This window comes from Sturnira hondurensis, unplaced genomic scaffold, assembly GCF_014824575.4.
Source record: "Sturnira hondurensis isolate 20B ecotype Veracruz unplaced genomic scaffold, ASM1482457v3 Scaffold0017254, whole genome shotgun sequence".
NCBI lineage: Eukaryota > Metazoa > Chordata > Mammalia > Chiroptera > Phyllostomidae > Sturnira > Sturnira hondurensis.
The window spans coordinates 2585559-2610561 of NW_028089885.1; the positions used below are offsets into that span (position 1 = coordinate 2585559).

At 58.7% G+C, this 25003-nt stretch overlaps 2 protein-coding genes across 2 annotated transcripts in view; one reads left to right on the plus strand and one right to left on the minus strand.

Moving 5' to 3' along the window:
• The window catches only part of GNAZ (G protein subunit alpha z), a 54751-nt gene extending 39952 nt beyond the window's left edge, over positions 1 to 14799 (minus strand). The window contains exon 1 of the mRNA XM_037067349.1: positions 14577 to 14799. The gene's annotated coding sequence lies outside the window, so the exon portion shown is untranslated. The remainder of the gene's footprint in view (positions 1 to 14576) is intronic.
• The window catches only part of RSPH14 (radial spoke head 14 homolog), a 79126-nt gene extending 54757 nt beyond the window's left edge, over positions 1 to 24369 (plus strand). The window contains exons 5-7 of the mRNA XM_037067350.1: positions 20958 to 21183; positions 22244 to 22380; positions 24070 to 24369. Coding sequence (XP_036923245.1) covers positions 20958 to 21183; positions 22244 to 22380; positions 24070 to 24308 — 602 coding nt within the window. The 3' untranslated portion in view covers positions 24309 to 24369. The remainder of the gene's footprint in view (positions 1 to 20957; positions 21184 to 22243; positions 22381 to 24069) is intronic.
• The last annotated feature ends 634 nt before the right edge of the window (positions 24370 to 25003 follow it).

A 25003-nucleotide genomic window follows, 5' to 3' on the forward strand; every position in this document is an offset into this window, starting at 1 on the left:
CTGGCAAGGCAGTGGGACTGGACTTCACCTCGGAAAGTCCAGCAGCGATGCCCACAGACCAGCCGGTGCTGGACTCTGGGCTCCCAGCCTCGGCAGGCACCTGTCCTGACTGCCCTCGCTGTGCCCCCCGGCTGGTCTGGCCTCCTGCCTGAGGCCCACCTCACCCTCCACTCTCCCTCCCTAGCTGCCTGCTCTGCTTCCCTCTAAGCTGGTTTCTTCAAAAGACATGCAGAGCAGATGCATGAACACCGGTGCACAGCCCTCCTTCGGGGGGCTTCCCGGGCTTCCCCAGCCCTCCTTCGGCACGCTGCCTCACCGGCCCCTGCCCGGGGCCTGTGGCTGAGGTTTACTGTGGCCCTCCCCAGACCCCTCAGGGGGCCTCTGCCCTCTCACAGACCACTCCCCTGCCACCCCCGGGGCCCTGCGACCCTTCTGCCTGTGCCTTTCGCTCCCCCAAATGCCCCAGTACCTCTCACCCTCCTCCCCAGTGGCAGGCAGGCTCCCCAAGGACTCCACGGTGTGTGGCACTTTGTGCTTTTGTCACCCCGCCCGCAGCTTATGGCTCCTCCGCCCACCTTCTCATTCTCACTAAGTGGCAAGGGTCCTCTTGAGCCTTCTTCCTGCCCACCCTCCTGCCCCCTCCTGCCATCTCTGGCAGCCCTCTCGTCCCCCCCTCCCAGCCAGCTCCCGCCCTGCTGAAAGCGCTATCCGGACCACCCCACATCCCACTGAAAACGACACGGGATCCTTGGGGGCAGCAGAGCAGCATGGATGGTGCATCTCCCGGGGCACCCGTGGCTGGGCCCCCAGTGAGCTCCCACCCGGGGAAACTGCTTGTCCTGGTCCTCAGGCCTGCCCCCAGGTGTCCTCGTGCTAGGAAACCCCGCACTCACACACTCCCTGCAAGGGCCCCCTCGGGCAGTCCCGAGGAAGGGGGTTCCGGGCTGGCCTGTCTGGGCGAGCATCTCCCCTCCGCCCGTGTCTGTGCTACAGCGCACTGTACAGCCTTTTCAGAGAGAGGGGCCCACCCCTCCCTGTTCTGATGGTAGGGAAAAAATCAAAGCCCGGCAGATTCCACTGTGATTACAGATTCATGTTTAAGATTCATTAGTGACTGAAAGTTAGGCATTGAAGTTGGGACTGCTGGCTGGTTAGCTCATTAAAAAGTCACTTAAAGCAGAGAGTCCTAAGAAATGATATAATATGCACTGTAAACATTATATTTTAACCTAAAACAGGTAAACATCTATGCACTTGCCAATTTTTGGAGCAGGCTGTCCCTGCTCTGTTTAAACCACAGCCCACCAGGTGCCACAGCCAGTTGTCGTTCCCCATAGGCGCGAGGTGGCAATGTAACCGGGACCTGGATCCTAGCTGTCACAACTCCCCGTCCCTAACCTGACGGTTGTCTTGCCCAGGCTAACTTAACCTCCGCTTTCACCGAGGTTTTTCAGGGCATCTTCTGGATTTCCATGGAAGCCCTTGCTACATGCACGTGTCATCCGTTTATAGGACAGTTGAGGACACAATCACAATGACAAGTGCAACTCACACACGCAGGTCTGGGACAGATGCCACGGAGCACAAAGGGGCAGGCACCAAAGTGCGTGGCACAGGTGACTGTTGTCCTGGCACACGCACCCCGCAGGGGCTGTGGCCAGCATGCCCTGCCGTGAGAACGAGGAGTGACCATTCCCCCAGCGAGCACACGGGACGGGGTAAAGGGGTTTCTGAGCACCAAGAGTTCTGCAAGGCTTTTTAAAAGTGTATTTTATTGATTATGCTATTACAGTTGTCCCTGTCTTCCCCCCTTTGTCCCCCTCTACCCAGTACCCCCCTCCCTCCAGCAACCTCCCCTACTTAGTTCATGGCCATGGGTCATGCATGTAAGTTCTTTGGCTTCTCCATTTCCTATGCTATTCCTAACATTTCCCTGTCTATTTTGTTACCTACCAGTTATGCTTCTACTCCGTGTACGCTTTCCCCTGTTCGCCCCCTTCCCCTCCCAGCTGATAACCCTCTAAATGATTTCCATACCTATGATTCTGTTCCTGTTCTGGTTGTTTGCTTCGTTTGTTTTTAGGTTCAGTTGTTGACACATGTGAATTTGTTGTCATTTTAACGTTCGTAGTTTTGATCTTCTTTTTCTTAAGAAAGTCCCTTTAACATTTCCTATAATAAGGGCTTGGTGATGATGAACAGCTTTAATTTGACCTTGTCTGGGAAGCACTTTATCTGCTCTTCCATTCTAAATGATACCTTTGCTGGATAGAGTATTCTAGGCTGTAGGTCCTTGCTTTTCATCACTTTGAATACTTCTTTCCATCCCCTTCTAGCCTGCGAAGTTTCTTTTGAGAAATAAGCTGACAGTCTGATGGGAACTCCTTTGTAGGTAACTCTGACTTTCTCTTGCTGCTTTTAAGATTCTTGCCCTGGCTGGTGTAGCTCAGTGGATTGAGCACGGGCCTGCGAACCACACGATCGCAGTTTGATTCCCAGTCAGGGCACATGCCTGGGTTGTGGGCCAGTTCCCAGCAGGGGGACTCATGAGAGGCAACCATACACTGATGTTTCTCTCCTTCTCTCCTTCCTTTCCTCTCTAAAGATAAATAAAAAAAATCTAAAAAAAAAATTCTTTGTCTCTAACCTTTGGCATTTGAATTGTGACGTGTCTTGGTGTGGCCTCTTTGGGTGCATCTTATTTGGAACTCTCTGTGCTTCCTGGACTTGACATTTCCTTCACCAAATTAGGGAAATTTTCATTCATTATTTTTTCAAACAAGTTTTCAATTTCTTGCTCTTCCTCTTCTCCTTCTGGCACCCCTATGATTCAGATGTTGGCACATTTGGAGATGTCCCAGAGCCTTCTTATACTATCTTCGTTGTTTTTTTTGAATTCTTGTTTCTTCTTGCTGTTCTGGTTGCATGCTTATTTCTTCCTTCTGTTCCAAATTGTGGATTTGAAGTCAGGCTTCCTTCCCTTTTCTGTTGGTCCCCTGTGGATTTTTCTTTATTTCACTTATTGTGACCTTCATTTCTTCCTTTATGTTGTTGCCATACTCCATGAGTTGAGTGTTCTGTTCACCAGGGTTTTGAACTCTGCATCTGATAGGTGGCTATCTCCATTTCGTTTAGTGCTTTTTCTGGGGTTTTGTCCTGTTCTTTCATTTGGGCTATCTTCCCTTGTCTCTTCACTTTGGCAGCCTCCCGGTGTTTGTTTCAGTGTATTAGGTCGAACTGCTTTGATTCGCTGTCTTAGCGCACCTGTTAACTTATATGGGGTGGAGCCTAAGGTAATCACTAGTGTGGAACAACCCTGGAGCTTCATCGCTTTGAGGCTCTGTGTGGGGCGAGGGCTTGGAAACAGGGCAATGCCGCTGCCTGGCTCCTGGAGGTTTGCCTGGCACTTACCCTGTTTCCCAGTCACTTCCCCCACTTCCCATATGAGACTGGAACCCTTCCAGCTGTTGCCCTGGTGGTGAATCCCTGAGTGGGTGGCCTTGCATACGTTCTAGGTCCGTGCAGGCCCTTTAAATCGACTCTCCTAAAAATCTGGCAGTTTCTTCTGCAGGCTCAGCTCCCACTGGTTTTTAAAGCCAGAAGTTATGGGGATTTATCTTCACGGCTCTGGAACCCTGGGCTGTGCAGTCTGATCTGAGGCTGGGATCACTCACTCCCCAGGTATTCCTCCAGGTTTTTATCCGCCATTCCACTGCCGTCTCTCTGCACCATACCACGTCTCCTCACCTCACCGCCCATCTCTGTGACTCCGCCCCTCCTACCCATCCCGATGCAGGTGGCTTCTCTAAATCCTTGGCTGTCAGACTCCCATACAATTCAATTCTCTGACAGTTCTGGGTGTTGTTTTGAGGCTTCACTGTAACTCTTGTGGTTGCACAAGGAGGCGAAGCGTGTCTACCTATGCCTGCATCTTCACTGGAAGCCCCCGTGAGGCTTCTAAACAACTTTGCATTTCATTTATCACAACAGTTTCTGCTAATGTTGGGAGAAAAAAAATGGTAGCATGTGCATACACAAGTCACTCCTGACTGTGTGCCAGGAAAGGGACTTGGGGACATATGACTCTGCGTCTATGGGCTCTCTGCAGCCACCCCATAGCCACCAGGGCCCTGGCCACTGGGTTAGTTTATCCAGGCTGGGCAACCAGCCTGACCGGCCTGGTACCAGCGAACCCATAGCAGGTCTCCCCTTAAAAGCAGCCGTACTTCTTCTTCCCCCTCCTGGTTCTGGAGTCAGAGTTGAAGCAGATGGGAGAAGGGCCAGGTTAGCATGCAGTGTCCCAGCTGCAGACCGGCCCTAACAGGTGGTTCCGCCTCAGCGAGGCAGCCTCTCACCTTGGGGTGTTGTCGAAGATGACCAGGGAGGCTCTGCCCTCTGGCCCCACAGAGTCCAGTGGCTCAGGACACCCTCGACCACGTGCCCACAGACACCAGGCTGAGCAGGGGAGATGCGACAGCATCGTCTGAGGAGCGCTGACTCAGGGGGAAATCAGGCCAGGAGTAAGTCAGTGAATAAAACCAGAAAGGTTCCCCGTACAAGGGGAAAGAGGCGCCACTACACAGAGGTGGTGCAGCCTCCACTGAGGTCCAAGTGGAGGGGTCCTGCCTTGGGGAGAACCAGGGTCCCCAGTTTCCGTAGTGAAGGTACCTGGTGGCAATCAGGTGGGCCCCTGGGCTGAGCGGGAACTCCGATTAAACCATTCTGGATCTCCGCTGCCTTGCCATTTCCTGTCCCCTGCCTCTGAGCGCGGCATCCCATCCCCTCATAGTGGCTATTTGCTGCCCTCCCCTCCCTGGTGAGGACTCTGTGGGGCCAGTCAAGTGCCTGGCTCCTTCCCCTAGCCCCTCCAGCCCCCCAGCAGCTCCTTTATGTCTTTCCCACCTGGAAGGTGTGCATCGCCTTCTCGGGAACCCTTTTCATCCTTGCCCCTCTCCACAGCCCGCTCCCCAAGCCTTCCACCTACAGGCTGGGGAAGCTGAGTGTGTAGGCTGGTGTGGTTCAGAGATGTGCCTACACCTGGCTCGCCCCCAGGCCTGAGGAAGGGCCCAGGAACGTGTGTGTTGTCAGGCAACACGGGTCCGCCGGTGGCCTGGGGCCCTGCACCGGGAGCTGCTCCAGCTCACTCTCAGTGGCCGGCATTGGTCCTCCCATCCTGACCGGCCATCCTCAGGATCTCCCAGGCTACACCAGCCTCCGACCCTGTCCTGATGGGGTTCTGAGAAGGACAGCCCAAGCTGGAGATTCCTGGGCGCCCGGTTGGTTGAGGAAGCAGGTCCAGGAGAGAGAGACATAGTGGGCAGGGCCAGGAAGGGAAGCAGGTAAAGGTGTGGTTTCGGCCACTTTTTCCCTTGGCCTGACCCCGTGGGCACTCTAGAGCATGAATGAAATCCACACGTCCCACCTCGGGACGTGTGGATTTCATTGCCAGGGCCTCCCAGGCATTTCCAGGAGAGGGGGCTCTGAGGGCCCAGGGCAGTTCTGTCGGAGGCGGTGCAGCGTGTGAGCAGACAGCAATGACTGTGGGGGAGCCATGTGCCAGCAGGAGAGGGTATCTGGGGACACTGGCATTGTCTACCGCATGCCCAGCACACCAGCCCTCGGCCCCCTCCCCACCTCCTTTCTAAGAGATCCCAGTGTCTCAGGCCAGGGGGGCCCTGTGTCCAGATCTAACCACTTGCCCGAACCCCCACCCACCCCCAATCTGGGTTACCACAGCGATCTCATAAGCCTCCCTGCTCCAACGAAGTTCCCGCACTCTGCGCTCCCCACAGCAGCCAGGGGGCCTTATAAAAATATAAGGCAGAGCACCCCTCTTGTGCTCAGAACCTTCCCACAGCTTGCTTACCATTTCAGTTTAGCGCTCCAGTCCCCGGGGCTCTGTGATGGGCCCCTGACTCTGACACCCCTCCCCCCATGCCCCCTCTCCTCTCCACTCCTGCTGCAGTGGTCCTCCTGCTGTCCTTCAAGTTCGTGCCCACTCCCACCTCAGGGCCTTTGCACTGGCTGTTCCTCTGGGAGGTAGGCTCTGTCCAGACAGCCACTCCTTCCCTCCCCCCAATGGCTCAGGGGCCTCTCCACAGAAGCCTCCCTGCTCATTCCCACATGCGGTACCTCCGGCGTTGCTGCTTTCCGACATGCTGCCTAACGTGTTTGTGCTGATCGCCCCCCTCATGCTCATAAAATGCCAGCTCCGTAGGGCAGGGGCTGTTGGTCTGTCACTGCTGCGTCCCACGGGCCCAGAAGTGTCTGGCAGGAGGGGCCAACTTGGTGCAGGGAGAGGACAGCTGGGACTTCTGGGAAGTCTTCTAGAAAGGCCCTCGGCCTTCCCCCAAATGGACGTGGTGGATGTGTGGCTGCCTCCTGCCTCGCCTGGGCAGACCCAGATACTGCCCTGCCTCGGAACCCCAGTCTAGAATGTTCCTTCATCTGGTAAACCCATTAGGGCCGGGCTTCTGTTGTTGCCACTGAAAGCATGCCACTACCCCCACCCACGGCCCACTCACAAGCCCTGGCCCCCGCCCTCCCTGCCCAGCTCCGGCTTTCCTATGCCAGCAACACTGGCCCACCCAGAGCCTGGAGCTGCATCACCCTTCTGCTCCAGTCCTCAGCAGCCTCAGTGGCTGCGCCTTTCACACCCTCCCTGCCCATTCTGCACTGGTCTTCTATCCCTTGCCCTGCCCCAGGAGAGCCCCGGAATAGCCAGCAAGAGCAGGCTAATGCCCCTGGAGACTGAGGCCACACAGGGACCAAGACTGGCCATGCAACTCCAGGAGCTGCAGCAAGGGTGGTGAGCGCAGCGTGGCCGTGGGGCTTCCTGGAGGAGGCGGGTGGCGGAGGTCACCAGGACGGCCCTGTCAGTGCTCCAGTGTCCTCCTCCCTGCTACAGGGCAGGGCTGGGCATGTGTGCGTGTGCCTGCGTGCGTGGTGTTATCGTAGAGGAAATCAATGCTTGGCACTGGCCCAGTGTTTAAGGGAAATGAATAGATTTTGGCCGAGGACAAAGAGAGTTTGATTAATCAGAAATTGGATAATGGAAGCAACACTCTATTTTTCTTCCCAGCATTTCATCGGGAAATATGTTTGCACAGCATATCAGAGGCAGCAGGGTGGGTGAGGGGGCGACCGTGTTAGAGCAAAGCCCAGCTCAGGGACAGGACCATTGAGCCCATGCACGCCGACAGGGGTGGTGGTGGTCACTCCATGGGGCCACAAGGAAGCATGAGGGGATAGGCTGGACAGGCCAGAGGCCACACACAGCCAGGACAGCTGAGGTCACAGGATGGGCCACAAAGAGGTGGGCAGGGCAAGGGGAAGACACATGGGCCAGGACCTCAGAACAGAGGTGGATGGCCTCAGAGAAAGGTTCATCACGTGGGGACCCCCCCTTCCCTGGCCCGGTCACCTCCCTACCACCCTGCCCTGCTCACAGCCCCTCCTCCCGTGCCGTCCCCACTCCCCTAATGCTTAGAGCCCAGACCACACATTTTAGCATGCTTCTGTGGTTGTCTGGTCTCCCGTTTCCAGGTGGGCTTCTTTGTGCTTGAGCAGAGCTTAGCACGAGGCTCATGCATTTGTTCAGGGCACAGAGAGAGGCCTCTGTAGGAAGAGACGTTTACCGATGGCCCGAGTTGCCGTAAGGCTCACGAACTGCTGGGGAAGCACTGAGGGGAGGGCGAGTCCTCCCCTGGTCTGGGGCCAGGGCACGTGTCTGGGAAAAGGGGCCACATTCAGAGAGGGAGGATGAGCTGAAGCTGCTAGGCAAGAGTGAGGGCGGGCCGGGAGGGGTAGGCCACCCCCCAGGGGAGCACGTCCTGCCTCCCGTACCTGCTGCAGGCATCACTCATCACTCAGCCACCAGGACCGCTCTCCTTCCGAACCATGAGGCAGCCTCAGAATCCTTCTCAGCACTGTGTGTGCTTTGGGCAGCCACTCCAGAGTTAGTATAAGAAATAAAAACTATCTGCGCCTTTGACCCAGCCCGATGTAAAGTGGAGGACACTGAGGTCCAGAGAGGGAAGACGGTTCACCAGCATGAGCATCACAGGCGGGGCCACGGCTAGGATCCAGGTCTCCCGACTCTGCCCAGTGCCCTTTCCCCTGCACTGAGCTGCCCTGCTGAGCTGGTCTTGGGCACAGGGGCTGTCTGGAAAGGCCATTCCACCCTCCTGTGGTCACCGTGGGCACTATGTCCCTCTCCTACTGCCAGGATCATGCCTTGCCCTCTCGGGATAGTTTCCTGGGATACGCCTTTGTACATCGTGACTATGTGGTCCCCTAAGGTTGACCAAGGCCTGGCCTATTCATTCCACATCACGGAGGGGCCGGGTGTCAGCCCAAGGTATCTGATTCCGGGCGGTGGGGACCTGGGCCTGTGTGGTAGTGTGAGAAGCTGGGGAGCTCAGCAGCCTCTGGCTCCACGGTGAACCGAAGTCGGGCCTGACCACACCTAACCAGTGATGTCCAACATGGGTGGTTTGCGTTCGCTGGCCAACGCTTAGACCCAAAGACATACCTCTTGGGACCCTAAGGCATAATGTCTCAGGAGCAGAGGGTTGAGCCGAAGGAGCTGTTCTCTGATGTGAGGGCTACAGCCACCGGCAAGCCCAGCCCTCTGAGTGAAAGTTGCTCAACAGGTGACATTGGGCCTGTCTACTGGCTAGTGTGCACCCCACTTCAGAAGCCACTTCCTGAGGCCCTGCTGCAGGCTGGGCTGGGTGCCGGGCCCAGATTCTCTGTGGTGAACAGCAAACGAAGGTCCTGACCTCCTAGAGCTTAGTTCAGGTCCAAGGCCGGGGTGGGGGTGGGGACAGATGGAACCTACACAGATGAGTAAGACAGGCAGTAAATCACACTGTGATGAGTGCTAAGGGGGAGAAATAGAGGCAGGAAGGAGTACAGGGTACCTGTGGGTGGGGGCATGGGTGCTGTTCTAGATGGAGGGCCCAGACAGACCCTCTGGATGAAAACAAAACCAACAGGTTGGGGACCCTTCTCCTGGACACCGGAGGATGTGGGTGGGCCCTGTCTGAGAACTGCTGGTGAGAAGGGAAGCTTTGAGGGTCAGGCTGGTCCCTCCAGTGAAAAGACTAAGGGCTTGCAGCAGCCCAAGGCAGGGCCAGGCCCTGAGAGTGGGCCGGCCAGCCAGCCCTCCAGGACCGCCAGTCCCGGTGACCATCGGGGCAGTGGAGTGGACGACCTATAGGAAGGTGGGCGCCCTGGGCTGCTGAAAAGCAAGCCCCCAGGGTTCTGGACGCCTTCCCTGGAGCCCAGTGGGTCACCCACTCAGGAAAGTCACCCATCTCCCAAGTGTCAGCCTTTGTAACTGTGAGGAGGAAACTGAGGTAAAAATAGGCCCCTTCTTGGCAGAGCTGGCCTTGGGAAGATAACGGGAGTTTCTGCCCGCTCTCACCCCCACCCCCCACCGAGAGGCACTTGCCCTCTGCAGTCAGGAGCAACAGATTCTCCTGCCTCCCTGCGAAGGCCTGGATTTGCATTTGGGCTCTGGGGAAAACGCGCATCCAGTCCTCTCTCCTCCACGATGGACCGTGGCCTCCCAAGGTGGCAGCCCCCCACCCCACCCAGGGAACCACTGCCAACCAGGCTTCATAGGCATGAGCACGGGCGGTCACAGAGGGCCTCACACCGGGCGCGATGCTCTGCTGTCCCTGCCTTCAAATGCTCAATCATTTCGAACAAGGGCCCTACAAATTACGTAGCTTGTCCAGCCCACGTTACCCAGTCCCTGCTTTCCCTACTGGGGAGGGGGCAGGGTGGTCAGCGGCACAGGGTTTCTGTCTGAAAGGCGTGCTCTGACCATCGGCTGCAGGGGCTGGCCAGGCCCTCAGGAGGACGGTGATTGCTGGCTGGAGGCTCCTGGAGGGAGCACGGGGCCTGGCAGGGTTCGTGAGGCCCCTCCCCGCACCGTGATTTTTCAGTCTTGCTTCTTAACACTTTTTGATGGATTCTCCAGGGACGTCTCTAAATGAGAGTTATACCTTAATTTAGAACCAAATAACTCAAGACTCTGTGATGTAGCAGGCTTCTTTGGAAACGAGATGAACTCAAGGAAGCCATTGCTGTGAGAAGCTGCCCACTGCGCTCGCCTAGGTCCTGATGATGGGACTCGATGTCCCTCGATTCTTGAGCTGTGCCTCGTGCCAGAGGCCACAGGGGGTCGAGGGACAGAGGGGGAAGAAACCACCTTAGGAGGCCAGGGTGAGGCCTGCAGGGTGGCTCTGACTCACCCCGGTGGCCTCAGGTGCCACACACAGCCCACCTGGCCGAGGGAGGCAGATGAAGGGGAGAGAGGGGGCTGGGCTGGCGGCATGGTCCTTGCAGCCACTGCCAACCAGGCTTCATAGGCATGAGCACGGGCGGTCACAGAGGGCCTCACACCGGGTGCGATGCTCTGCTGTCCCTGCCTTCAAATGCTCAATCATTTCGAACAAGGGCCTTACAAATTACGTAGCTTGTCCAGCCCACATTACCCAGTCCCTGCGTACCCCAGGTCTACCAGTGTCTGCTGCAGGGGACCCACCCTCCCGGGAGTACACACATCTTGAGTGGCCACCTCGACTGTGCTCCTCCTGCCTCCCTCGCTCGTCAGTCCTTCTCGCCTTTTCTGGATACCCTTCTCAGCTCACGCTTTGGGCAGGGGAGGCCCCGAGGCCGGCTCAGCTCTCCTGGTCCCCCCTGCTCTCGATCCCCAAGTGACCTCAGCTGGTCCCTGGCTTCCCACACACTTGATGCCAAAGACTCCAGGTTTCTGTCCCCAGACTTGCTCTCCCCCTGACTGCCACGTTCACCCACGTCCCACAGGGGCTCTCACCCAACTAGTTCTCTGCCTCTCACGGATGAGTCCCCATCTTCCTTCTCAGCCAATGCCAACTCCGACCTCCCAGAGCTCTCTCTCCTGCTCTTCTCCAGCTGACAGCCTCTCACTGCCTCTACTGCTCCCACCCTACTGGGCCAGCAGCCTCCTCCCCCAGTGCCACAACCTCCCCTGACAGCCTTCTGGTCTGACCCCCATGCATATCAGCCAGACAGGTCTTTCAAAAGTGTAATTAGCTCTCTGTTCCAAACTTGCCCTGGGCTCCAGCCGCAGTGGGGCCTGCAGAGCCCCACCTGACATGCTCCACAGCGCCCCACCCCCAGCACAGCCCTCTGCTGAGCTCCAGCCACTTGGACTTGTGGCGGGGCCTCCAGCAGGGCTGTCTGGCCTTGGTGCATTCACACCTGCCGTCCCCTTCCTGGTGCTCTTCTCTGTCAGCCACTTGGCTCGCCCATGGCTCTGCCCTGGCACTGCACCAACACAGTCTCCACCAGAGACTCCTCCCTCCCTCTCTCGGCACCTACCCTACCTGGCATTCAGCTACACAGCTGTTGTGTCGCCCCACCCCCCTGCCCCGCCGTCTGATGTGAGCGCCACAAGAGTGGACACTGGTCTGCTCTGTTCCCTGCGGTACCCCGTGCCTGGCATAGTGCCTAGCCCTCAGCAGGAGCTGGTAAATATTAGCCAAAGGAATGACTGAATGAACCAAGCATATGAAGTTCTGTTTTTCTCGGCTCTGTATGCAGGGCTGATGTCTCTACCTGTGTGCTCCTGGATCTGTCAGGCAGTCCCTGGGAGCTCACAAGGGCCAGGTGTGAGGGCGGGGGGACCTGTGTAGGAACTTTTGGCTCTGTTTATGGATGAGGGCAAGGTGGCTCCAAGAGAACGGGGCTGGGCCAGGGGGAAGCATGACCAGGTCCTCACCTAGGCCTTCTGGTGCCTCAGCTGGGGCCCTGCCCTCTCCCCTGCCCAGTCTGCACAAGCTGTGTCAGGCCACCACTTCATGCTCCTGCCTGGGGCTGATACAGCATCTGCCTCAGTGCCTGTCCATTTCTCTTCGCCCTCCTTCCTGCCAACCATGGCGCTCAAAGGCCTGCCTCTGAGGACTCGGTCACCCCAGAGGTTTCCTTCCTGGGGGGCTGTGGGAGAGCAGTGTGCTAATCTTCCTCCTTCAGAGTTCCTGTGAGCCCCACCCTGGCCAGCCTCGGTGAGAATGGCCCCTGGCTGCACGGTGGAGATCTCCAGAGGGCTCGCACGGGGCAGTGCAGGGCTGCTCGTCCTCAAGTCCAGGGGAGGAAGGCCCGGCACACTGTCAGCGCCCGCACACACAAGACAACCACGCAGAGGCCACGCCCTGAGTCTGAGGCCAGCCTTCCTGCTATCAGCGCTCCGTGCCACCAGCCTCCCTGTAGGGACCCTGGGCAGCCCTACCAAATCCACCAGGTTACCCAGAGTACCTGGGATTGCCCTAGAAGCTCCTAAGTTCCAGACCAAGGAACTTTTCCTCCTGGACTCCAGGAGCACTGGAACGGAGGGAGGAATTTATTCCCTGTGTCCCAAATTTAGAGTCCATGGCAGGACCCCGGAACAGGGTGGGCAGCAGGCACAGAGTGAAGCACCTCCATGAGGGCAGGTGGGCTGCTTGCTCTTGCTGCAGCAATCTGGGCCTCACCCAAAAGCTGAAAGTGGGTGTGTGTCTGGGGGTGGGGCTGGGAGGATCAAGAAACAGATGAGTAACAAACAGCCTCTTCAGAGGGAGAGCAAAACATCCCTGGGAGCAAGCAAGCAAGCAAGCAAGCAGATCTCCGGCAGAAGGTGACTCGGCCTTCCGAGGGGGAGGGACTACGTTTTAATGCACGCCTTGTCGCCTTGTCTCAGGAAACCAAGGTCCGTTAGAGGAAAGCACAAGAGGAGTTTGAAACCAAGTGCCAGTGTCTCATGGCTGAAGGCACGTCACTCTGTCTGAGCAGGAGTGTGGCCGGGCGTCCCGCACCCTCAAGCCCTTGCATGGAGAGTCCTAGGCCTCCTCAGTTACTGCTTCCTGATGTCCACACCTTAAAGGGACAACAGCTAGACACCATCCTCCACCCTGGCTAAGAAGGGGGCCAGCTGGTTGGTCACACAGTTCCTTGGCCTGGCTCAAGGGATAAAGTACCTGGAAGGGCAATCCTAGGCTGCAAGGAGCAACCCCCCCCAAGCCTTTCAAGCTCTTTCCCAGGCCCGCCCCAGCCTGGGTCACACACCTTCTCCCCTTTACAGAGAAGAGGACTGCAACCTTCACTGAAAGAGCCACAGCTGACAAGCAATGGGGTTCTTCCCCCAGGCCCCTTGGCCCCTATTCGCCCCATCCCCCACCTTTGCTGCCACACCTCCCATGCTTTGCCAACCACCCCCTTTGCTCCTGCCACACTCAACTGCCCGAGCTCCATCTCTGTGTCTGGGTCCATTTCTCCCCTTTGCAATGCCCTCCCCAACCGTGCCTGTGTTCTTCAAGCTCCAGTTCAAATGTCACTTTGCCCATGGGCCTGTCTGACCCTAGACTGGGTCACGTCTCAGGTCCCGTGTCTGAGGTCCCTCCTGAGACCTCGCACCCACAATCAGGATTGGGTTATCTGAACAGAGACATTGCTCCCCTGTGGGGTGGTGAGTCAGTCCCTGGAGGACAGGCCCAGTCCACTCCCACCCCAGCTCCAAGCCTGGGGGGAACAAAAGCTCAGTAAATATTTGCTTAATCGAATATGGCCAAGGAGCCACCTCCAGACAGAGCCAAGGCAGCGGGACTTGGTCCCCAGGGCAGGGAAATCACTTGGGCAGAAAAAGCCAGTCAGGGGCTGGGCTGCCTCCCCAAGCCCAGCCAACTTCACCTACCAGGCAGGTCCCTCCATTCTCACACACGGATTCCAAGGAACCTTGGTCTCGCACTGCCTTTCTATCATCGTAAAACAGACAGAATCTCGGCCTAGGCGGATTCTTGCCATTACCCAGAGGCTCAGCACCGCCCTGAAGGCAGAGTCCCCCCGGATCTCCGGCATGATTGTGAGCCCCAGCCCTGAGGCCCTCACACCCCTCCCCTCGATCACCCCCACCGCCTTTTAAGGAAAAAAATATTGAGCCAGGAACATATCAAAATCGCAGTGGGTCGATACTCATCTTGCTCTAAATGCCTCCGAGCAACCTGCCCGCTGCAAGAGCAGTGACCGAAAACTGAGCCGTCAGTCCTCGGGCCCAGGCCTCCGTGGCCCTTTCCTCCGTTTCAGCCAAGGCCACGCGTCGACGCTCCCGCCTCCCCGGTCGCCTTTTCTCCGCTTCCCGGAGAGGGAGACCCTGCCTCAGCGCTGCTCCCGCAAGCCGCCTGGCCTGGTCCTGCTCCACACCAGAGATTGCTGGGTCGGGGGCGCCGCTAGGCATCTCCAGCAGCTGCTGTCTACTATCCTGGGTCCGCAGCCTTCACCTTCTGCCCGCTCCTTGGTCCGGCGGTGCCCCTTCCCCAGCACCTGCCAGGCCCACGGCTACCCTCTGCACACCTCGAGGGCATCTCCACCCTCGCCACCCCACGCCCCGGCCGGGCATCCCTTTCGCCCAGCCCGGCACCCTCAGCTCGGGCGGTTCCTCAGCACAAAGGCCCGGGCGGGGCCCCGGGTGGGGGTGGGGTAGACCCGCTGGCCGCGCCCCCGGCCCCCTGAAGCTCAGCTGCACGCCCAAGCCGCGGGGTCCACTCACTCACCTCCTGGCCGCGGCACCGTGCATCCGCCGAGCTGCTCCGGGCGGCGCGGGCAGCGCGGGCTGGCGGGGTGGCAAACAAGGGCCGCGGCACCTTCGTTCCGCACTATGCGGGCGGCGGCGCCCGTGCGGGGACGTGACCGGACCGCGGGCGGCGCACACACTCTGGCCGCCCTGGTTCCCTCCGCCCGCTCTCCCGCGCCCCCCGCCGCCCGCGGGTCCACCCGCCCCGCGCTGCCGCCGCCGGCAGGGGGCGGAGCCGCGAGCGCAGCGCGTTGCCAGGCCAACTGCGGGCGGGGGAGCTGAGCGCCCGCCGGTGACCACGCGCCGGGCGCCACCTCCCCGCTACAAGCGCCGGTTCCCTGCCCATTGGGTATAAGTGGATGACGGACGGGTCCAAAGTCCAATGGCGGCAGGCATGGGCGGGGCCGCACTTCATCGCGCGCCGCAGTCCAGCACGCGCTACCGGTGCTGGAGTCCCTGGACCTCACTACCGAGAGCTTTGGGAGCCGACCGAGTGGAACCGCCTCTCGCGGATCCGGAGACCAAATAGTGGGTGGCCCTTGTCCCCGCTCGCCTCCTTCTGTTTGAAATCAAACACAGCTTGGCCTTTTCTGAGCTCCTCGACCTTGGGCAACCGACTGACCTATTTGGGCCTATTTTGTAAAGTGGAGCTAGTGGCACTCACTTCCCTGAATTGTCGCGACAGTCCGCTAGAATGTGTGAAAGGGTTGTGCAAACCTTAAAGGTTTACAGCGGTTTGGTTTGTGCAGCGTCATCCTTTGCCCTCCTCCCTGCCCCTTTCAGGGTCCCTGGCGAGCCTGACACGGAAGATTGCCTTAGGAGGGAGTGGAGGGAGAAGGGCCTGGTAGCTGTCCCCCTAGACCACAGAGATGAGAGGGAGCCAGTTTAGTAAAGGCTAGGGTCCCACTGACGCCTTTGGGAAGGGAGTTCGAAGAAGGCTTGGGATGCTCAGCAAAATGCATCCGAGGGCAGTCTGCCAAATTCTGTTTTAAATTTCAGCGGGAGACCATCTGTGGGCCTCAGAGCCAGGAGCCTCCTCACTCCTATGATTAAAAGACATCTCCATCCTTGTAACCCGAAGCTTTGTACACTCTAGAGCATCCCTGGTAAAATGCAGAAGCTCCCAGCCAACAAGGCCCTATCACTCTACACTGTCACAGTCATCTTACAAAGAGCACCCCAACTCATGGGCATAGAAGCACTGGAGCTGACCATTGGTAGAGGTAGATGGGGTGTTGGACCCCGCCCAGGTCTGTGGTCAGAAGACAGGGACAGGGCTTTGGTTCTGCCAGCTGGACAGGGTGGCATGTCAACCTCATCCCAGGCCCTCTCGGGTGTGGTTCCTCTCCTGTGAAATGGAGACCCCTGCACTCCCTGCCCTCAGGGTTATGACCCGCTGGTGAAGGGGCTGCCTAAGCTGTCAGGGACGGGACAGAGGTTATTGGTGGGCATTCAGAGGTGAACTGAGACCTGGCACAGTGCTAGCTGGAGGTGACCAATGAGGGCCAAAGGAATGTGGCCAGCAGTCCAGGGCTCCTCTGTGTGCATGTCCTCCATAGCACCAGGCTGGGTCAGGCTGGACCTCTGCCCAGAGGACCACACCGGCCAACAGCTGTGACACCAGGAAGACAGTGACACAGGCCCTGCCCTAGGATGGATTAGAGGGGAGAGGGGGCTGTAGGTGAAGCACAGGCCCAGCTCTGCTGCTCCTACCTGTGCACCCTTGGGTGACTTATCTGGCTGAGCCTCAGTTTTTTCTTCTCTCAAAAAGGGACACCAATAGACTGTCCCTGGAAGGTGGCTCTGAGGAAGAATGCACATTGGCACATGTTCAAAGATGAATGTCCACTCTGTTGCAGGATCAGGGCTCAGGGTCGAGCTGCTTGCCGGGGCAAACCTAGAAGCAGGCATGAGATGACCCTCTACAGCAGTGCAGGTGTGAGGTCAGTGGCTAGCCCATTGAGGGGCCTAAGGGGGCTGGCTGCTGCCTCCCTCACCTGACCCTGGTGGACCTCTCCGAGTGAGAGTTCACACGGTATCAACCCATGATTGTAACCCTTCACACAGCAGTCCTTACTGACGACTGCCTCCTCACTCGGCACAGTTCCAGGATTCAGACAGATCCAGCCCTGCCTGCTAGACCCTCCTGTCTGCGGGACACAGGCAGTCAGTCAGCAGAAGGTAACCCACCAGTTGTTCATGGCTTGATGGGGGAGACCCACTAGGGCTCTGAGGGCGTGTGGCAGGGGAAGCACTGGGCACCGGGGTGCCATGAGTGGAAGTGGCTGGTGACTGGGGGCAGCAGAGAAACATGTGGCAAGGTGAGGAAGGCACTGGGTGTGAAGGGGCACGAGGCCTGGAAGAACCCAGAGAAGACCCATGTGGCAGAGCCAGTGAGCATGTGCGGGTGCAAAAACACAAGGCTCTGTGGGGGTAGGAACAGTCACACCAGGAAGATGACTCTGGTGTAGAACTGGGGACATTGGCCTAAGTCCCACCAGAGAGGTTTTTTTTTAAAAAAATTCCTCACCCAAGGGCATGCTTCTTGATTTTGGAGAGAGGGGAAGGGGGAGAAAGAGGGGGCGAGGAACACCGATCGGGAGTTTCCGGGTTAGCCTTTTGGATCGGAGAGGGAGGAAGGCAGTTTTTTTTGTTTCGTGTTGGCAGGAGGCACGTTCCCAGAGCGTGTGTTGTCCTAATATGCAGAATCCAATAACAACACAGCAGCTAGTCAGCCCGAGGGAATGAAGCAGAGAAGTCAGTGCAGCAGGCCAGGTTCAGGGTAGGGTTGAAGGGTCACTGGGCGACAGATAGCACGTCCCAGGGGATGGCAGTGTGGTGGTTGCAGCCATGGAGAGAAGGTGCTGGTTCTGATAGGGTGGGAGAGGAGGGGGCCCAAAGAGGGGGCCCCCATGGGAGGCTGGAGGAAGGGTTGGCCCTTACTAAGCAGTTGGAGAGGTGGCCAGGAAACCAGGGAGTGGCATGTCCCAGAGTCATGGGGAGGGAGTGTCTCAAGAAGGAAGCTGTGGTTAGCCGTGCCCTGAGCTATTGCGGGCAAGGCTGTGTGAGCTGAGGACAGAGAAGCGTCCCCATGAGCAAAGGCGGGCACAGGTGGGGGTCAGTGTGCCAAGGAGTTCAGGGCGTGGGGGCCACACCAGGCTAAAGCTGGACAGGTGGGCCACTATGGGTTGTGGTGGCCCTTTGCCCAGGCATGGATGTGTGGTCCCCAGGGCTGGGGCCAGCCCTTTGTCCTGAGTCCTCGCTGGCCAGAAAACAGAACCAGAGACGACAGGTGGGGCTCTGTGGTAGGAAGAGGACTAGGGCCCTGGTGACTGAGTCTATCTGGCACCTCACAACCCAGCAGGGACAGCTGGCCAAGGAGTCGCCCCTGGAGGTGTTGTCAACCCCTCCCCGAGGAAATGAGCAAACCACGGTCAAAGTGGGGGACCAGGCTATGGACATTGTGACCCTCCATCCCGGTGAAGCTTTCTGGTGCATCAGCCACCGAATGAACAGCTAGCACACCAGCTGTTCTGAGGCAGGGCCCTTCCCAAACACTGGCGGCTGGTGCCTTCACCCCTCTGCCCTGTGAGGCCCAGCTGCTGTGGGTCTTCCTGCACATCAAGAGCCCCTAGGACCCTGGAATTCCTCATCTACACCTGTGTCTACCTGTGCTGTAATGGCTGGTCCTGGCTGACTCTCCCACTAGTCTCCCACTCCTCAAGGGTGGGAAGGAGGGTGTCTTGTTGTCTATGGTCCCCCCCTGGCTGACCAGGCTCTGCGCCACACCTGTCCAGTCCCCCTAGCCCTTGCTGGCCAATTCCCAGGCTGTGGCGGGCCAGGTGGGGGTCTCTCTAGTTTGTCTCTTGGGGTCTGTGCACTAGCCCCCGCAACATCCACTCTTGAACAAACTATTGCAGATCTGGGTTAGTTATAAATAGCCAGGCCTGCGACTCTCCTTTTAGCTGAAAAGAAGCAAAGTGAACGAGCAGAGAGGCACACCCGGCACACATTTTATTTTTAATCTTCTCCCTCTGTCTCAAAAAGAGGCCGGGTCCCGGTGCCCAGCATTTCTAGGAGCAGAGGCCCAAGTCAAATACCTGAGGAGCAACACCCGGGGACCGGAGGGCCCGGCCCAGCGCTGGCCGCTGCGTGCATAACCTTGGGCACTAGAGTTGCCCCTCTGGGTGCTCCGTGTCCTCATCAAGGTGGGGCGCAGTGGCAGTGACTTCCAACACTGCAACTTTCTGACTTCGACCCCCTCCCTGCTGGCGGCCTCTCACCCTGCCCCAGCCTGTGGCTCCCGCAGCCGGGGTTCTCCATGGGCTGTTCCTGGAAGGTCAGACCCCGGGGCAAAGGGAGCCACAGTTAAGCCCAGATTGGATGATGCACAAATTCCTCACCTCCAGGCCTTTGCTCAGCTGCCCTCCACTAGGAACCCTCTCCCTCTATCAGCCAGCAAAACCCTTCTTGGAAAGGGAAATTGTCACCTTCCCACTGTGAGCTGGGGAGGTGCCATCTAGGTTGTGGCTGAGAGGGACCCAAGCCTGGGGCAGGTAGGGAGCACGGGGAAGCAGAGCAGGGGCAGGAGGCCCAGGTGTGCACCTGTCAGAGGTCCGTCTGGAAGGGAGGGCTGTCGGGGGGTGAGGGTCCGGTGTGCAATGGCTCGTGGGGACCATTGACAGGCACTCCTGCAGGGCGGGGACCATATGACTCTTGTCTTGCTATTCCACTTTTTACCCTTCGTCCCCATCCCACCGACTCTTGCTTCTGGCCGGGACTCAGTGTTGGTGGAATTTGGAGACCCTTGCCGTGCTAGGCCCAGATGTCCAGGGCATAGAGTGACAGTCCCTTACACAGAGCACGTTCCCACCACTACCCCATTGGCACTACACAGCGCCCTACGAGGTAGGCTCGTTTCAGTAATGAGAAAGCCAGGCTCAGAGAGGTTAATTTGCTGGGTACATTAAGGAGTCCAGCCTTCTTTCTTTTCTTTTCTTTTTTGAAATCTATGTGTATTTTATCTTTAAAAAAAATCAGTAGTACTCTTGAGCAATAGGAGACTGCCTTTCCTGTTGTCAGTGGACTGAGAGCAACGAGCTGCTCCATCGGCCCAGCGAGAAGCTGGCCAGGGCGACTGGGAGCCCCTGGACCCCCTGGCCTGCTGCCTGGCCTCTGCGTCCCTCTCGCTTTGCCCCTCTCGCCCTGGGGGCTGCCATTTGATGTCCTTTGAGAGTGATGTAGAAAGACAGGGGTGATGTCTTCAAAGAGGAAATCCCTGGTGTTAATTGGCACTCAGAGACCTTTAGGCTAATTAACCTGTTTATTCGTCTCTCTAGAGTAAATTAGAGGGTTTATCTGGGGAGGGCGGAAGAGGAAGGTGTTTACCAGGGGCCACCTCTGTGGGGTGGCTTCTCCCCCATAGGTGGCTTCTCCGTGGGCCCGTGGTGTGAGCTGATGGGCAGGCAGGGGACAGGGTGGGCTTCAGGGCAGTAGTGAGGGCCGCCCTCCCTGGCAGAGCCCAGCTCACTTCCCCGTGAGTGCTGCTCTGCCCACTCAGGAACTGGGCCCCGAGGGGGGCCACCTGGGACAGTTCTGGGTTCTCCTCCTGGCAGACACTCACCGACATCCCCCCGCAGAGGGACTGAGGCTGGAAGGAGCGAGGTGGAGTCCCTGCACGAGGGAGGCTCGCCTCGCTGTGCTCCTCCCAGCCCCGGCACCCTAGCCATGCTTTGGAGAGCCCTGCCCTGGGGGCACCAGGCTCCTTCAAGACCCCTTGACCAGAATCTATGGGTTTCCTTTCACCTCTGTTTGGGGACACAGCTCTTTGGTGGATAAGATGCTGGCCTGTTCACTCTGAATCTTCCCCCTCAGACTCCACTTCAAGCTCTTCCACCTATCTCCCAGGGCCAGCCAGACTGGTCTAGGGCCTGGAGCAGGTTGGAGACGTTGCAGGTGGGAAGGAGGAGCTTGGCTGGTCCCCCACCCAATGCTTCCCTGTGGTGCAGGGCGTGGAAGGGCCGGGGTCTCCTTGTGGGCCTGGGTTCCCCAGCGGTGAGCGGCTGTGCTCTCTAAGAGATAGCTGCTGAGCACCTCTTTTGGGCTGATGCCCCCAAGTCACAGGCTACCACAGGCTGGCACCTTCCCGGGTCCTCTGGTGGTTACCCATCCATCCCCACGTGTTATCCACGGCCTCCTGTGGCTGCCCAGTCCCCCTGCCTGGCGGTGGGGGCATTTGCAAGTTGTCTTGTCCAGCCTCCTGCAGGACTCTGTGGGAGTCTCCCCGCCTGCCCCTGCGTGACACCCAGCATGGGGTGGGGTGCGTGGAAGCCCACAGTCAGTGCCATTTCCTTTCCCACAGGGGCCCTGGGCATTGTCAACAGCGGCCTGATCCCCTCCCTGGTGTGGCAGTTGCACACAGAGCAGGAAAATGTCCAGGAGATCCTCCTGGACACGCTGGCGGCCTGCCTGCTGGAGGATGCCAGTGAGGCTCTGGCCAGCCGTGCGGTGCCCTTCCTGAAGGAGATGCTGCTCAGTAACAACGACAACATCCGCACCAGAGCTGCCTCCACACTCACTGCGGTCAGGTGAGGCCCGGCCGTGCAGACGGAGCAGGGAGGGCGGGAGTGGTCAGCCCCGGGCCGGGCACTGAGGCCTAAGGAAGGTAACCACCGAGCTGCCCCTGGCCTCGCAGCAGGTTCAGGGGTGACAGTGGGGGGGCTTTGCCGCCCCACTGCCCTCACCCCGGAGACATGCAGCACCTGGCCTAGAGTGGATAGAGGCCCGGGATGCTGCTCCACATCTCACAGTATGCGGGGCAGCGTCCCCCCAAAGCCCTGCCCCCGCCGCCCCAGCCAGAGTCCAGGGTGCCAAGGGCGCTGAGGCAAGAAAACCTGTTTTTGCCTTAGCAGGTCCGACAGCTCGGTGGCCTCACAGTGTCAGCCAGTGGCTGGCCAACCTCTGTTTCCCCAACTGGGACACAGGGCATCTGGGTCTTTTAAGGTGTTATTAAGGGTGTTGCCAGCACAAAAGCCCTGTGGACAGCAAAGTTTGAGGAAGGCTGGTTTAACTAAGCAGCTCAGGGTCTTTCGCTGCGGGAGGGATGTGCACTGTGACTCTCTTGTAGGGCCCATGTTTCCGGGTTCAAGAAACCATTCTCTTTTGGGGGGCAGTGTTGGCCCCACCACACGTTGGGGAGACCTTTGAAAGTCCACCACTTTCACAGCTTCATACAATGCCAGGATGAACAGTGACCAAAAATGTCATCTCGCTCGAAGGTGGCTGCTGTGTGTGTGCCTCAGTCAATCCTGGCCACTGGGACTCTTATGGAGACTTTCCCTGTTTTATGTCTGGTTTCTTCTTCCCATGAGACCTTAGGACAAAGCTCCGTCACCCACTGGCTCCTGGGTGGTTTCACTTTCAGTGGCTCCAGGCCATGCCCCCAGGTTTTCTGGGTGTGAGAATGAGGCTCAAACCTCACAGCAATGCTCCCCTGGACCCTGGGACCCAGGGCCTCGGTGGGCCTGGGCAACCGTGGATGGCCCCGCCACAACTCCTTTTCTGTACTGTCTCCCTGTCGGGGGGTCCTGGGCCTGCTCCCTTCCTACCCCCAAGCAAAGCCACATAGCTGTTCCCTCTCTGGCCTAGCATCCCTCTGGAGGGCAAGAAACAGGTGTGTCAGTATGACGTCATCCCCATCCTGGTGCACCTGCTGAAAGACCCGGTGGAGAAAGTGCAGGCCAATGCAGCTGGGGCCCTCATGTACGCCACGGTGACCACTGAAGGTGAGGCAGCCGGTGGGCTGGGTATCCAGGTGGGAGGTATCCCCTGTGTGGGCACTGGAGCTAACGTGTGGGGGGAGCAGGTCGCCGCAGCCTCCGAGCACGTTGGCCACCCTGGCCAGCTTTCCAGAATGCCTCATCTCGCCCCCTCCCTGCCCTGCCGAAGTACATCTGGACTGCTGTTGTAGTCCTTTCAAGCTTGGGTCCTGGGCTCCGCCCGCCCTCTTTTTCCTGGCCACAGTCACTTGGTCACTCCCATCAGGATCACTGACCCTTCCCTCCCAGCTCCTCCCTGGGCCTCTGTCCCAGGCCTCTCATTGATTAATTTGCCATTTGCGATTCAGTTATCCTGTGGCCTGAGCAAACAGTGGCCCCCTTGCTTCTATGGCATTTCTGGTTTGAAATTACTTTCTCAACTGGAGCCGGGGGTGGTGCTCAGAGTATGAGATTATCTCCTCAACCTGGGACTTCCAGCCACTCAGGCTTCTGTACGCAATCACTAAACCCTGGGCTGGCAGAAGGGACCAGGGCTGGTTCTCCCACCTGGAGGCCAGGGCAGGCCATCCCCCCACGGTGACCTCCAAAGGCCGTCCGACCGTCCCCGTGGCCCGCCCTCGCCTGCACCAGCCCCACATTCCAGGCTTTCTTCTTGTTCCTCAGAGGACTGCTGGGCCTCTGATTCTCAACCATCGCCCTGCAAAGACCCCAGCATGGAGGCCTCCCAGCCACTCCCCCCTTGACTCCAGTGGGGGAATCTGAGACACCCCAGAGGGAAGGAGGTTGGCGCCTTCCTGGAGTCCGCACCCCACTTTGACTATGCAGTGAGGATGTGGGCCAACGGGTGCGGGTGGGGCGTCCTCAGTGCGCGGAGTCTCCACCCAGGGTTCCCGTGGGAGCTCTTAGAGGCCAGAGGGCTCCTGGGGTGCTTGGGCCGCCCTTTCTGGAGCTGGCAGCCCGGAGCTGTGCTGGGTGGTGGGGACCCAGAGCTCTCGGCCTTGGTGCTGCACTTAGTCGGAGGGACAGACTGATGAATGACATGGGGGAGAAGTGCCACTCGTACTGGGTACCGGACAGGGGCAAAGCCTCCCGTGAGGGGGCCATGGATGTTGACTCAAGGGACAGTGGGAGTCAGCAGGGCAAAGGTGGGGCTGGACAGGTTCCAGTAGCAAAGACAGGAGTACTCAGGGCAGGAAGGTTGGGGACGGGGGACAGCCACATCTTTTAGCAGGTGAGGTGGAGTGGGGGATAGGATGAGGCAGTGAGGGGTTAAGGAGGGGTGTCTACTTCCCACATTAATGTCTGTGCCCCCCATAGACTACAAGTGCTGTGAAGGCAAGCACTTTGTGTCTTTTGTGCCTGGTGCACAGTAGGTACTCAAGACATGTTTGCCACATGAGTAAATGACTGGATACCGATTTTTAAGAGCCCACTCGTGTTGCCTCATGAGGCCTGGCTTTCGGAGTGGGTACCGGGTAGAAGCGGAGAAGCCAGTTAGGAGGTGGCGGGGGGGCAGAGTTGATGGGGTCTGACCTGGGCTGGAGGCAGAGGAGGTGCAAGGGCCTGCATGGGGGTGAAGGAGGGAGCTTGGTGGCAGGCGGTGCCTCCCCAGGGCTGTGCAAGCCAGAAGTGAGATGAGCACTGGGGTGGAGGGCAGAGGCCCCCATGGGAACGCCCGGTGTTGGTAACCCACAGGAAAGTATGCGGCCCTGGATGCAGAAGCCATCCGCCCACTCCTGAACCTGCTGAGCTCAAGCTTGATAAAGGCCCGCCTGAACGCCATCAAGGCCCTCACCATGCTGGCGGAGGCCCCAGAGGGCCGCAAGTTCCTGCAGGCGCAAGTGCCCATCTTCCGTGCCCTGCAGATGGACCCCAGTGAGGCTGTGCAGCGGGCGGCCCAGGTGGCCATCAAAGTCATTGAGTGGAAACCCTGAGGCCCTCCGAGGGCAGACCTGGTATGGTCCATGCCTGAATAAATGGGCTGGATTTCTTTCTCTTGGGTCTGCACGTCTCTTGATGTTCAAGGAACATGGTCACATTTTTCTCTCTGTCTCCTGCCAAAGGGGAAACACCCCGCCCAGAAGGACCAGGTCACAGGTGGCCAGGTGAGGCAGCACGGGCTGAACACAGAGCCCATGGGAGGCAGCTCTGCTCCCTGCTGGGACCCAGAGTCCTCTCAGAAGGCAGAGGGCAGGCCTGAGCCTTCCAAAGACAAGAGGTAGGGGAAGGGACTGGGCTGGAGGAGAAACAGCTGGACCAGGCACCACTGCAGCTCCAGACGCTGGAGCGACCCGGCCCTCGGGGTGTGCCTGGGTACAGCCCTGCTCAGCCGGGGCTGCTCCCTTCCCACACTGGGTAGCAAAAAGGAAGGTCAAAGGTGTCACCCATGGGTGCTCTTGCTGGAGGAGGGTGAATTGTAAGAGGTCCTTCTGGGGATGAGCCATCCAGATAGGGATGCTCCTTAAAGTCTTCCTTCCAAACAGCCGCATTCTCCTCTAAAGGCAGGAAGTCACCTGAGTAAGGTCTAGGCAGGCTTGAGGCCGCTGCCCCCCACCTGCTCTCAGCCTGGCCTGGGTCTGGTTTGCCTCCACCTGTGCCTTCACCCGCCTTGCTCCTCCCCCAAGGAGAA